Source organism: Danio rerio, chromosome 14 (genome assembly GCF_049306965.1).
Source record: "Danio rerio strain Tuebingen ecotype United States chromosome 14, GRCz12tu, whole genome shotgun sequence".
Classification (NCBI taxonomy): domain Eukaryota; kingdom Metazoa; phylum Chordata; class Actinopteri; order Cypriniformes; family Danionidae; genus Danio; species Danio rerio.
The window spans coordinates 39,420,001-39,433,335 of NC_133189.1; the positions used below are offsets into that span (position 1 = coordinate 39,420,001).

Consider the following 13,335-nt stretch of genomic DNA (forward strand, 5'->3'; position numbering starts at 1 on the left):
TTCTGCAGCTGTGCCCTCAAATGATAAATTAAAAAAGAATAATAATTTCAAAATCTGTTCACATTATTGCAGTAGTATTTTGTAGTTGTTGTTAATAATAAAGACATTTTGCTCACAAAACTAATCTTTTAATGAAGAAAATTTTGATTTAGGTCAAGTAAACATGTTGAATGTAGTTAAATGCAGTAATTTTTACTGACCAAAAAAAATAAAAATAAATAAAAATAATTTCAACATTTTTAAGTTTTAAAGTTTTAAAGTTTTTTTTAAGTTTTAAATTTTTTACAGTGTAGTGTTCACTTTGTCTGGAAGCTAAAGTGCCATTTTAAAGTAAAGTTTTAGCAGTTTTCAGAAAATATCTTTTTTTTTACCATAAATATAGCATATTTCCATATTTCCAGTGAACCAACCAACTTTAACCTTATTTTATTTAAGACTTTGAAAAATCGATTTCATAGCGTACTGTTGTAGATAAGAGAATCTGTACTCCACATTGAGTTTTCTGTGTATCTTTTCAGCAGGATCGTGCACTTTTCCACTCTCCGCATGATTCCATTATCTAGGAAGCTTCTGAGCAGCCGAGATACTGCAGGGAAGAAGATTTGGCCCATGACGTGAACATGTGGAATCCAGAGAGACATTTTGTTCCAAATAGCATATTGACAGAGAAACCGTATGTGCTCCTGGCAGACGTTTTAAGACTTTTTAAGGGGCGCCAATTGATGCAAAGGTTTTATTTGTGGTGGAAAGCCGAACATGATTTAATAACGGAGACGTGCTGTCTATAGCTCAGCCGAGGCTCAAGTGTAATTGAGGTAAATGATCAGATCAGTTTGGAGAGCACTTGTGAATAAAATCCAGCGGCTCTTGTTTGGTAGTTCTAAATCACATTTAATAACCAGGTTGTTTTTTTAAGCTGGTTAAAGTCTTATGTTCTTATAAAACCTTCTCCCAGTTGGATAGACTTTGATTTAGTGTTGAGAGGGTCAAAGAAGTTGTTCTTAAGCCTGGCTGTGTGTTTATTTGAGGCTGCTGATGTTAGGTGAGGTTTTGTTGTGATGTTGCCGTCTGTTTTTTTTCTTCTCACACGTAGGCTGGTTTAATGTCACAGGCGCAGTGTTTATCCAAGAGGAGAACCTCTGCAAATCACGTACACTGAGCCTCGGTAACAGCTAATGTTACAGCTAATGTTTTCACATGTTTTTTGCTCTTGTTGGCTGTAGATCATTATGTAGATCAAATGATGCAGTTTTTTCTGCGGTGTTTAAGTTGTTTTTTGTTCTCTCATCACGCTTTTCTTTTTTTAAATCTCGAAATCAACCAAATATCAGAAATTTACCTTTATTTTACTTACTAGGATAAATTACAGCACTATTATGTTATTTTTGCATAGAGATTAGTGTTTTTATACACTGTAAAAACATCTTGCTCCCTTGCTGCTTTTTTTATTGAATCAAATCAACTTTTCAAGTCATCTCAACTTACATCAAACTGTAAAAAAAAAACCCTGATGTTTTTTTTTTTTTTTTGTTAAATTAAATGAACTTTTTTAGTCATCTCAACTTCAACTCAACATCAATCAAACTGACCAAAATATTAAGTTAAATTTTACATAACTTAAAAATTTTGTCAAAACCTGATTAACTTAAAATAAGTTAAAGCAACATAAACATATTTGTTGTCTTGACTTTTTGTCATTGCATTTTTTTACAGTGTAGGATTGTTTGTATAATATTTTGACTTAACAACATTTGTTGCATTACATGTCAGTGGTGACAGTTAAAACAACATTTTTCTTTTTTTTCTTGCAGAGTTTGTAAAGCGAACACCATTTATTAGGATATGAGCATATTGTACAAAACATAGAAGTTACATGGTACAAATAATCATTCTGCTGTGGCGACCCCTGATTAATAAAGGGACCAAGCAAATAAATGAATGAATGAATTTTCTTTTAAGTTGTGAAAGAGCAATCAGCAATACATACTTATTTAATTTAGTTAACATTCATTCATTCATTCATTCATTCATTCATTCATTCATTTATTCATTCATTTATTCATTCATTTTCTATTTGGCTTAGTCCCTTTATTAATCAGAGGTCGTCACAGCTGAATGATCGCCATTTAATTAACAATCAATATTTATTTAACTGAAATTATGGCATGTGTCTTATGTACACTGCTCTTTGACATCAGATTATTCTGATTATTTAATCGGATTATTTAATATTACCAGCAGGCACAGGACGTCAACATGTTGTCTGATTGTCATTGTACCCCAACATTGTGGGAACATTGCATTTTGTTTGGAAATTAAAATTGTGTTGACGTCAGAACCCAACGTCAGGCCGACGTCAATGTCTAACCTAAAATCAACCAAATATCAACATCTAATGATGTTATAGCTTGATGTTGTGTGGACATTTACCACTATGACGTCTATCAGACATTGGATGGCCATACTTGATAAATGAATGTCAGTATTTTATGTCAATATGATGTTGGTTTAAGATGTTGGCTCGACGTTGGATTTTGGTCATTTTCCAACACAACTTAAAATCAACGAAATGTCGACATCTAATAATGTTACAGCTTGATGCTGTGTGGACATTACCAATATGACGTCTATCAGATGTTGGATTTTGATTGCCATTCTTGATGAATAAAGTCAAATGTTGGAGCATCGGATTTTGGTCACTTTTCGACACAATCTAAATCTACAAAATATCAAGGTCATTTGACATCATTATTGCATATCAAAATAACGTTAGGTTTACATGCTAGCTAGACATTGAATTTTGGTCACCTGAAGTCATGACCTAAATCTACCCTTATATTAACATTTTATGACATTGTGTGCCTGCTGTTTTTTTGTCTAGTGAAGCAAGGTATTGGCAAGGTATTAGGCTGGCTAAACTTCACCATTTTGTTCATTCATATTCAACATGCACATTCTCATTGTCATTTCTTGATGCACCTTTTCACCACCACTAATGGGGTTGATGGTGAAAACCTTCCTGTGTTTTCCTCTCTGCTGGGTCCATTTATGTCTAATTTCCCTTTCGTTCAAATAAATCTATTCCGCTCTCTCCTAAATGTCACAGCAGGCATATGAACCAATCAATCATTTACCAACATAACGTCATGAATCATTGGCCATTTAATGTATCTCTTCCTATATGTATGTAGCCTGTGCAGGTTCTTTGTGACTAAACACCAAGACATTTATATGCCATTTTTTGTAATTTACTGTATTCAGGCTATACAGTTGTTCACAGGACATTTATATATATACACTTATACTCATATAAGTGAATGAGAATGAATTTTAATGGAACCCGATAGCAATAAAGCTCACAAAGGAAACATTTTACTATATCACAGACTATTCCAATCACATGCTGCAGAGACTCATTCCCATACTGAAATAGACATGGCTGAGTTGCAACTACGCATGCAAAGGGTGAAGTTATCCTTAAGGGGATGTTTTCCATGCAGCACAGATGGACACAAATCAAACTTTTGGATATTCACTGATTGATTTACTGTTGAAGGATGAGGGAAATGGCTTACAGTAATAGACAAATTACACACCAAACATGATGACTATGAAAATAACGATATATGTATACAAACAAGGACATATCTTGTGGCTGAACTATCATAGTATGATTTTCGTTTGGGAAAAGAATGATGTAGTGACGAGTGTTTCCCAAAACTGTAGTTTCTCTGTCACAGATCCATTGTTTGAACCATGTTAGTTATAACCATTAACCATTAATAACATGGTGGAGTAACAACTTCTTTAGAGAAAAAAAAACATAATTTTTTGTGCAAATTATGTTGTATTACACATACACACTTTTTTTTAAGTACAATATTAGGCTATTTTTTAGTGAAAACATGCACCTCCATATTAACATGCATCTCCATATTAACTGAAATATACAAATGCTAAAATTATATTCCAAATTCTGTTCTAAAACATAAAACCACTTACAAAAAGCTAACAGCTAATTTCATATATAAATCATATAAATTGTTAATGGTTGTAATTTACAGTCTATTTATTAAGAAATAAAAAAAAATCTAAATGAATAGGGCATAAGGTGGATAACTAGTAATAGAACACAACCAGGAACTATGCTCCTAACTACAACTCTAGAAGTGTATTTGCAAGCGTAGCTTTGCTTTGCTACTTGCGACCTTAGTTGGCTAACGATGGTTTTTGGAAAAAAAAAATGCTAGGACGTTTTTGTAATTTTTCCCAAAAAGCACCATTCACTCATCAATTCTAAAATACTTGCAAAATTTAAATTGGTAATAAATAATGATGAAAAAATGCATAGAATTAATGCAAGAAAGAAAATAAATAAATAAATAAAATACTTCTGGTACACTGTGCTAGTTGTGGCATCTTTGTGTTGCCTTATTTGAATATGCTTGAAAAAATAATTGTTGTTTTTGTTAGTGATTGCTAACAAAATTCATTGTTTTATTTAGGGTTCCACAATCATTTGAGCATCAATATCACATATATCGCTATATAATTTCAGCATTGATATCACAATGTGTGTCTGCTATAGTCGCAGGATATGTAATGTTGAGTTGGGTTTAGTTGACCAGAAGCCATCCTTTTTTTTTTTTTTTGCCTGTATTTTCAAGGCCTGTGACTGTATAAATAGTTCAATAGAGTTTAAAGCATTCAGGAACAAGAAATTGGACCATTGTACCTATGGTAATAAAGGTATAAATAAACGATATTATATCGAATTACGATAAAATTTTTGTCAATGACAATGAAAAGCTCTGGACATTTTTACTCTATACTGATCTAAGAGCCAATCAGCAGCAATATGCAACAGTGGGAATCTAAAAGTATGTTGATATTAGAGATATGCAGATTTTTCAGCGGTAGTCTTTGTTGGGGTACTCTTTGTTGTGATTTATTCTTTTGTTTAGCTTTGTTGTTTTGTTTCAGACACATACTAGAAATTCATTATAGTGCTTAGAGCCTTTCCTCCAAACAATGAAAAAAACATCCATCACAACCAAGCATACATTAAATACATCATTTATTACGTAATACAAATGGCATGACACTTGTATTTCATAAATACCACCAATATAGACAAACAAAGTTGAACGTACTTCACTGCAGTCCAACAAAACAGTGATAAATCTTGTGCGAAAGTAGCTCAGAGGAATCTAAGTAAACATCAAACTGGAACAACATTATGTACAGTACACATGCCATGAATTAAGCGTTGCGGAGTGGGAAGTTTTGTTTGAACTTTTGCCTACTGGCTTTTTTTGAGTTTGAATTCTGCTCTTATATTATAAAGGCAACATTCAGGGCATTTTTAATCTTCATGCATCAGTAAGAAGCTGTCCACACTGTGTCTGTACTTACAAATGTGACACTTAATCACCTCCCAGACAAGATATGCTTCTCAAAATTTGACATTTTAAGGACAAAAGTGCCTATGAAATAAAGGACCATCCTACACAGGGTATCTGCAGGGTCAAGCTAAATTTTAGGCCTCAAAAAGTCCTAAATCTACTGAAATATTGTGTTGCAGGTCTTAAATCTTTTTTAACAGGACTTTAAATAATTTAAAGACTTTTTAATTTAATTAATTAAATTAATTCCTTTGTTTATGAATAGATGCCCAATCTGGCCATTAACACTCATAGAGTCACCAACAATCCATCTGAAAAAAACTTTTTTTTTTTTTTTTTTTTAATAGCATAATTTAATTACTTTCCTTACGGTAACATTTGTTTAAACATTCTCTATTTATTTATTGCCGAGGATACTGACCTGACCTATATTTTTTATTGTTAAATTATTATTGTATTATTGAATGTATGAAATTCTAAAAAATTTTTGACAGGGCAAGTGAAAATCTTTTTTAACTGGGATATTCAAAAACATTCTTAGCATTTAGCCCTGTATAAGTCTGATATTTTATTCATAATGGTCTTTAAAAAAGTCTTAATGTCTTAAATTTAACTTGATGAAACCTACAGAAACCCTGCTACAAAAAAAAGTCTTCTTCCCTTTTCAGTTGTACAGACACAGAAGATGGACTTTAATGTGCACCAAGAAATTTTTCTGTATATTTCTCTGGATAGTGAAAGTTTATACTTCAATCCAACATTATGCAAAGAAAACATTTTTGTGTCAGAGAAATTGAAGTACCCTATTTGTGTGTAGATACACTGGTAAGTGTTTGCAAACAATTTATTTAGGCTAAATTTAAACAAATAAATTAAATTTAGTAATGTTAAACTTAATTTTTTTTTGTTTAAATTCAGCCCAAATAAATAGTTTGCAAACAGTTTCCCGAAAACTTTGTGTAAATCCAATCCTTTTTTGCAGTGTATGTGTAATTCTTTAAAAAAAAGTGCATTTTAATTGGGGGTTACCACAATAAAACTGGTGGTGTTTAAAGCTTTTCAAAAATGTGATTTGTATTTGTAAAACTTTCAATGACAAAATTACTTGGTGCTTTTTAGATGCTGAAGGTGACATCAAGCTTATCCCCATAGCGTGACATTATGCTTAATCACTAAGATGAAGGTGCAATTCATGACAATTTGCATGCCAATCCACTGTGAACCATGTCTAATTGAAAGACACTAACGAATGTAAACACTTTACTCAACAGGTTAAACGTGTCCACAAAGGAGGCAGCATTAATATAAAGTTCTAATACAACAGTAAATCACATCTCCACAGTTAGAGCAAAGATTGCACAAATATTTCATTTAGCACATGATGTTGCAGGTCGGAGTTTGACACGGCAGGTCTACATGCAGAGAAAAACCTTCCCAGAAGGGTGCACTGTTAACATATCTGTCCGAGCTGTCACATTCACTTTCACATCCTGAAAAAGGACACGGCATGCTTTTGCAGGTGGAGCGCTGTTTACAGAGAAACAGCTGGATTGAGATCTCCGTGCTCCTTTAAATATTTACAGATACATTTGCGATGTTTGAATTGTGTTTCCAAAGTAAAATCTCGGACAGATTTACAAAGCACCCTTTTAGGAAGTTTCAATCTGCACTTACACTGGTGTAATGCTTATGGAAATATAGATATTTTATCACTACTGTTCATCTATTAAAGTAAACATGTGGAAATGTCTGAAATCTTCAAATCACTTTTGCTTTGCTCACAAAATTGCCTAAAGACCACAAAAAAGCCACAACTGATACGAAGAGCAAAGTTCACAGTTTTCGACAGCAGAAGCAGGCTGCACTGTAACAGGGACACTAGCCCTAAATGAACAGCTCACAAACACTGACAAGTTTTGAAACTGTTTACCACTTATGGGGTGTATGATATGCATGAAACATTACATTAAATGCCTAGCTTAGAAACTCAAGTGAGTGAGGAACAGAGAAATGATTGTACGCTTTGCACAGCATGCAGTAGCTGAGCCTGACAGGAAGCTAGATGCCTCCTAATTTATTTATCTTTCTAGATATTGGTATTTTTAATAGGGAGGCACATTATGTCTTTAATAAACGGTGAATTTCAGGGATTAATGCAGAAACTTGTTGGACTTTGCTCAGTTGTACTGGAAAAAGTTATCAGGGTGAGTAAGGATTTGGCGGCAATCTGAGCTGAAATGACATAACTGTGATGAAAATGGCCCACCGGAGAAGTTCTGTTATCATGGTAGCAGATGCTTTAAGCTAGTGATGAAGATTTTAGTTTATGCTTTAAAAATGTGGTATTGAGAATTAGTTAAACGGTTGCTGTTTGGCGACTGTCTAAGAATGTTCAAGTTACTCAATCACACATCTAAAAGACTGAACTACTATATTTTATTAAGCAGTTTCCTTAAACAAGCTGGTTTGACCAGGCTTCTTCTTTGTACTTTTAATTATTATGTAAGGTATTGTTTCTGTGCTGGGTTATAAGTTAGGTAATTTTTAACCTAGGTATTTTTAGATTTACTTTAGACTAGTTGAAGCAGTGCCGTGCCTGGTGTTAAAATATAAAAATGTTTCATTTTTTCCTGAATAAGTAAAAATGGCCTGTTTTGCAGAAGTGAAACCTGATAATGCTGATGTGAAGCGTTGCTTCTGTTTTGTGCATCTGCGACCTGAATGATAAAGTTTAAAATGCAATTTTACCCAATTTTTAAGATGAATCATTTTGGCAAATGCAAAATCTGCTGTAATTTGATAACCTAATGAAAGCTAATCATTCTTTAAAGCTTCAGTTTTGTTCCTCAATTTATTCAAGGTGACAAAAACAAGAATCAGAAGGGAAGTCCTTTTAGTGAACAACCACTTCAATGTGTTTATCACAGAAGTGCACTTGCCACGAACATTTCTGCTCATTTAAAACTGAATTGATAATCATTTTTAAGGTTTAGTTTTGTTTTCATGTACTACTTGAGTGTGCTAGCCTTTTTGAACGCGTTCATATAGAAATAAACTAAGCAAGAGATTTTAGAAGAGAAAACGATGAGGTAGATGAGTAAAACAAACGTTTAAAAAATGTCCCTTTTTCCATCACACACCCACTATTGGCCACTTACCAGATGAGGCGTAACCTGTCCTTAAGTGACACATTGAGAAATCAGGACCAGTGGAACGAGTCAGGACTCACCAAGGTGATTTACAACACTCTCATTTGGGCTTTGCTGCAGTTCCCATTAGAGTCTGTTTTATCTGCTGACAGGCATTCCTCTTTCGCCAAGTTCCCCTCAGCATGGTCACTGTCCCCCGAGCTGCCTTTGCTCTGCTCCCGGTTTTCACTCTGCCAGCTGTGTGCATTATATATATATCCATTGTTTGGCCTGACGTTAGGATAGCGTGACCTGTTGAGACATAGGATCTCCTTGAACGCGTACCTGAAATCTGGACTCCTACAGTAGATCAGTGGATTGAAGGCAGAGTTTGCGTACCCTATCCAGTTTAAGATTCTGAAAGTCCAGATGTCCACCGAGCCCTTGGGAATAACATTGAGTACAAAAAATGGTAGCCAGCACAGTGTGAATACACCCATGATGATGCCCAGAGTCTTCAAAGCTTTATGTTCCTTCAGGTAAAACTTGGCCTTCTTGGTGCTCCTCATCTCGCTGTGGTTGTTCGCCACATCTTGATTTCTGCTGTTGGATTTCTGAGCATGAAACCGGCCTTCAGTTTTGTTGATCTTCTTCAGCTGCTTCCTTGCCTCCTGGAACACACGGCTGTAAACAAAAACCATGATGACCAGGGGGATGTAAAAGGAGATTATGGATGACACAATGGCATAGGAATAAGTTATGTCAAATTCACAACAGTATGTATTGTTATAGCAACAGAGTGTCTCGTTATCAGTGGAAATCCACCACTCCATATGGATAGGTAGGTAGGAAACGAGCCCGGCGATGACCCATACCATCAGCACAATGAAGCGAGCTCTGTTCTTGGTCAGTAAGGACTGGTAGCGGAATGGGGATGTGATGGCGATGTAACGATCCATAGCGATGACACAGAGTGTCTCGATACTGGCCGTGACGCACAGAACATCAGTGGCGGTCCAAAAATCACACAAGAAGTGGCCAAAGTGCCAAGTGTTCAGGATGATGTAAAGGGCACCGAAGGGAATCACTACCAATCCCATGACCAGATCAGCGCACGCAAGTGATGTAATGAAGCAGTTAGTGACGTTCTGAAGACGCTGGAAGCGGCTAATGGCTGTAATCACCATCACATTGCCAAAGACGATGATCAAGACAAGAATGGACATGAGTGTGCCCAGCACTGTCATCTGTAGTTCGCTTTTGGTGGAGGCATTAGTATTGTTTGGACAGATAAGATCTTCGGGTATTGAGGACCTTATGTTTCCCATGACCTGACAGAGATCAAGAAAGAAAAGCAGAAGAAAACACGTTAACACAGTTAACATAGGTTTGTGCAAACAGTAAGTAGTAAAAACAGTGTAAATCCATGCAAAGACAAACCTCCAGAAAAGACGTCCACCTCAGCTGCTCCTTCCATGCAAAGTTAAAATACTCCTTTGTGTGTTAAGAATGAGTATATCCTCTTTTCATGGTGACTTTTTCTAGCATGCACTCTCTCTCTCTCTCTCTCTCTCTCTCACTCACTTTTGCTCTCTCTCTTCCTCCTTCACAGCTCTTTTCTCTTTTCTCAACCTCTCTCATACGCAGCCAGTCTGCTGAGCGGTGTTACGTTAAATGTGGCTCTCAGGCTATTTGTCAAGCCCTTATAGCATTCTGTGATGACATCACAGCTGACTTTCAGCCAATGAGCATAGAGTGAGGTGAAGGCTGCACTGCTGCTATAGAGAATTAAGGAACAACAGTGAGACACTTTGAGCACTATTTCAAACAGTTCATGCAGACCAGGCTTAACATTGTTTTATGATCGTAAAGGAGCTGTTTCATGAAAGCTTTGACATTTACATGAGAAAATACAAATATACTGGAGATTAAAAGTAGGCACACAAAGTTCAATATTAATGTATAATCTACCAGCACATGCAAATTTCAATTTTATATTTCAATATGATAATTAAGTCTTTTTTTTGACATTTACATTGCATTGCATTATACATTTAACACTTTTATCCTAAAAGACAATAGAGAGACATAAGCAATTCTTTTTAGCGCCTATAGTTTGATCAAATGTGGTACAAATGCCTTGGATAAAACAAGGCTAAATTTGGCCTGTCAGTGAAAATCTAACGTCTAATAATAGGCTAAAACTAGACTAGTCATCAAATAAACAGAAATAAATGACTACCCAAAAAAGCTGTTAAATCTGTCACTAGTCACACGATTAGTCTAGTTTTGAGCTATTTTTAGATGACTATTAGATTGTCACTGACAGCTCAAGTTTAGCCTTGTTTTAGCCAAGCTGTCTATGTTTAGATGTCTATTAGACATCTATGAAACACAAAATTGTTTGCTAGGTCAGTTCTCCTGCAGGATTTGATCATTTTGAATGAATGAAAGCTACCAGATGGACATACTCTTGGAGAAATGAGTCGTGATGTGTGGTTTTCGTCACCATTGTCTCCATTATGTGTGGTTTTGTTCTGCTCTCTGATGTCCGTCCGTTTCTAATGTGGATATGGGCTGGAGATTGGGTAAGATGTGGCTGTTGTTGTTTCTGCTGGAATATTAGAGAAAGAAACTATGACAGGATTTGGAGTGGGTATGATGGCTCCTTTTCAACACTATTTCTCGTGAGAGGCATGACACTGGAGTGCGAATGTGACAAAAGAATGGGATTTTAACAGCGGTGTCCAATCCTGCTCCTGGAAGGCAGAGTTTAGTTCTAGCTGTTATTAAATACACCTGAACCAGCTAAAAAAGGTCTTTAGGATCACTGGAAAATAGCACGACCCTCCAGGAGCAGGGTTAGCCGCCTCTGGTTTAGAGATTTCATGGGAACTGTAGATTTAATTGGTTTTACCACCTGTGGGTTCAGACTGAATGAAGAGGCTGCCAGGAAATATGGGTGTGGTACTTGTTTGTACAGTTGTTAAAAGAATTTATGCAATCTTTATGATTTGTTGTTGAGTCAGAAATATTCCTTTTATTATCTGCATGTTTTATTGGTGTTATTTTCAGTACACTATCTATCTATCTATCTATCTATCTATCTATCTATCTATCTATCTATCTATCTATCTATCTATCTATCTATCTATCTATCTATCTACACTAAAAAATATTGGGTTTCACATAAATTCGATTAAGTTATCTATCTATCGATCCATCTATCCATCTACACTTTAAAAAATGCTGGGTTAAACATAAATAGTTTGTTGTCTCAACTCAAATCGATTAAGTTATGTTTTTAGTTCATTTTAGTAGCAGTTTTTAAATAATTTCTTTTCTATATTGATTTATTTTGTATTTTAATTTCAGTTTTAGAAATCCTTACAACTTAAATGTATTTGTCGTGGTTATTGTAGTTATAAATGCAACATTTCTAATTTTCACTTACTTAAATTTGGTTACTTAACATTTATATTTTATTATTATGGTTGTTTTAGTTGAGAAAAAAATGAGAATATTTGTGTGTCGTTTGAGACTTCTGTTTTTGCAGTGTTTGGTATTTATGGTTCCTAAAAAAAGACTCTTCATTTTCAATGCAAAAAAATCTAGCAATCTGATATTTCAACCTGTCGCTTGTTCAACATTTAAAGGTTGAAAACATTTTAAAACATTTTAAAGTGCTACCATAATTCTTCAGTATCAGCCTGGACAGATAATCCAAAAGGTTTGTGGACAGGGGTGATCTAAGCGGAGAGCAACTGTAGAGAAGCTGTTGTCAGTTCAGCAAAGCTTTTAAGCACAAATTGCTCCAGGTCACATAAAAAACATGCACTAAAAAGAGCTTTAGGTACAAAGAAGTGTTTACAAGATTAGATATATAAAAATAAAATAAAACAGGAACAGCCAGTAATGAAATGTCCATATCTTTCAGGTGCGACAGACCAGAAATGGTAACCAAACTGTTTTGCTTATCAAATTTATGCAAATAAAGATGGACATACAGTAGCTTTCAAAGTTTTGGAGCTTTTTAAAAATGAGTTTCTTATACTCATCAAGGCTACATATACATAAAATACTGAATATTTAATATCATCATTGTGAATTATGATGACAATATTAAATAAATGCTTTCTGTTTTTAATTAAACATATTCCTGTGATGGCAAAACTGATTTTTCAGAAGTCAAAACAAGAAGTCAAAAAGACATTTGATAGGAGATATAGCAGAAACAGAGCACACGGAAATACAATATCAAAATCCAGCGACCAAGACTAAACAATGAGGCTTAAATACACAGACTAACAAGCAGACGAGATAATTAATAACTAGAGCAACAAACAGGGGTGACACAAGGATAACCTGGGATACAGAAAAAAGCACAACAAATAAATAGTGCAAGACAACCAGGTCCGTGACAAATGAGCTAAAAGGAAAATAACCACTTTTATTTAAAACAGAAATTATTTTTATAAATGTATTTTCCATGTATTTTTGCTTTTGATGAATTCAATGCTTCATTGTTGAACAAAGGAGTCATTTATATAAAGAAATTACCTGTAAAAAGGCTAATTTTGGTCATGAAATATACTGTGGGTCCATGATTCATAATACATAATTTCTCCGAAAGTCTCTGTGTTGTGGTTTTTGGGAATTGACCTCATCGTTGTTACAGTTGGCTTCACTTCCTGCAAAAACCGCCTTATACAGTATGTTCTAAAGCATAATCCTAATCTCAGCGCTTTAAACTGATATGTATGTGGACGGATTCATTGAAGTCAACTGTTTATTCTACTTCT

The 13,335-nt window shown here is 34.8% G+C and overlaps 2 protein-coding genes across 14 annotated transcripts in view; one reads left to right on the forward strand and one right to left on the reverse strand.

The window, feature by feature from the left end:
- The window catches only part of il12ba (interleukin 12Ba), a 166,240-nt gene that overhangs the window by 21,905 nt on the left and 131,000 nt on the right, over positions 1–13,335 (forward strand). The window contains exon 5 of one of the 13 annotated variants that reach the window (XR_011006137.2): positions 519–3,660. The exons of the other annotated variants lie outside the window; for them this stretch is intronic. The gene's annotated coding sequence lies outside the window, so the exon portion shown is untranslated. Of the gene's footprint in view, positions 1–518; positions 3,661–13,335 lie in introns of those variants that run through there. 13 annotated transcript variants of the gene reach the window in all.
- On the reverse strand, positions 8,644–9,861 carry adrb2a (adrenoceptor beta 2, surface a). Its single transcript, NM_001102652.1, is given in 1 exon segment — positions 8,644–9,861. A coding segment is annotated over 1 exon segment (1,218 nt).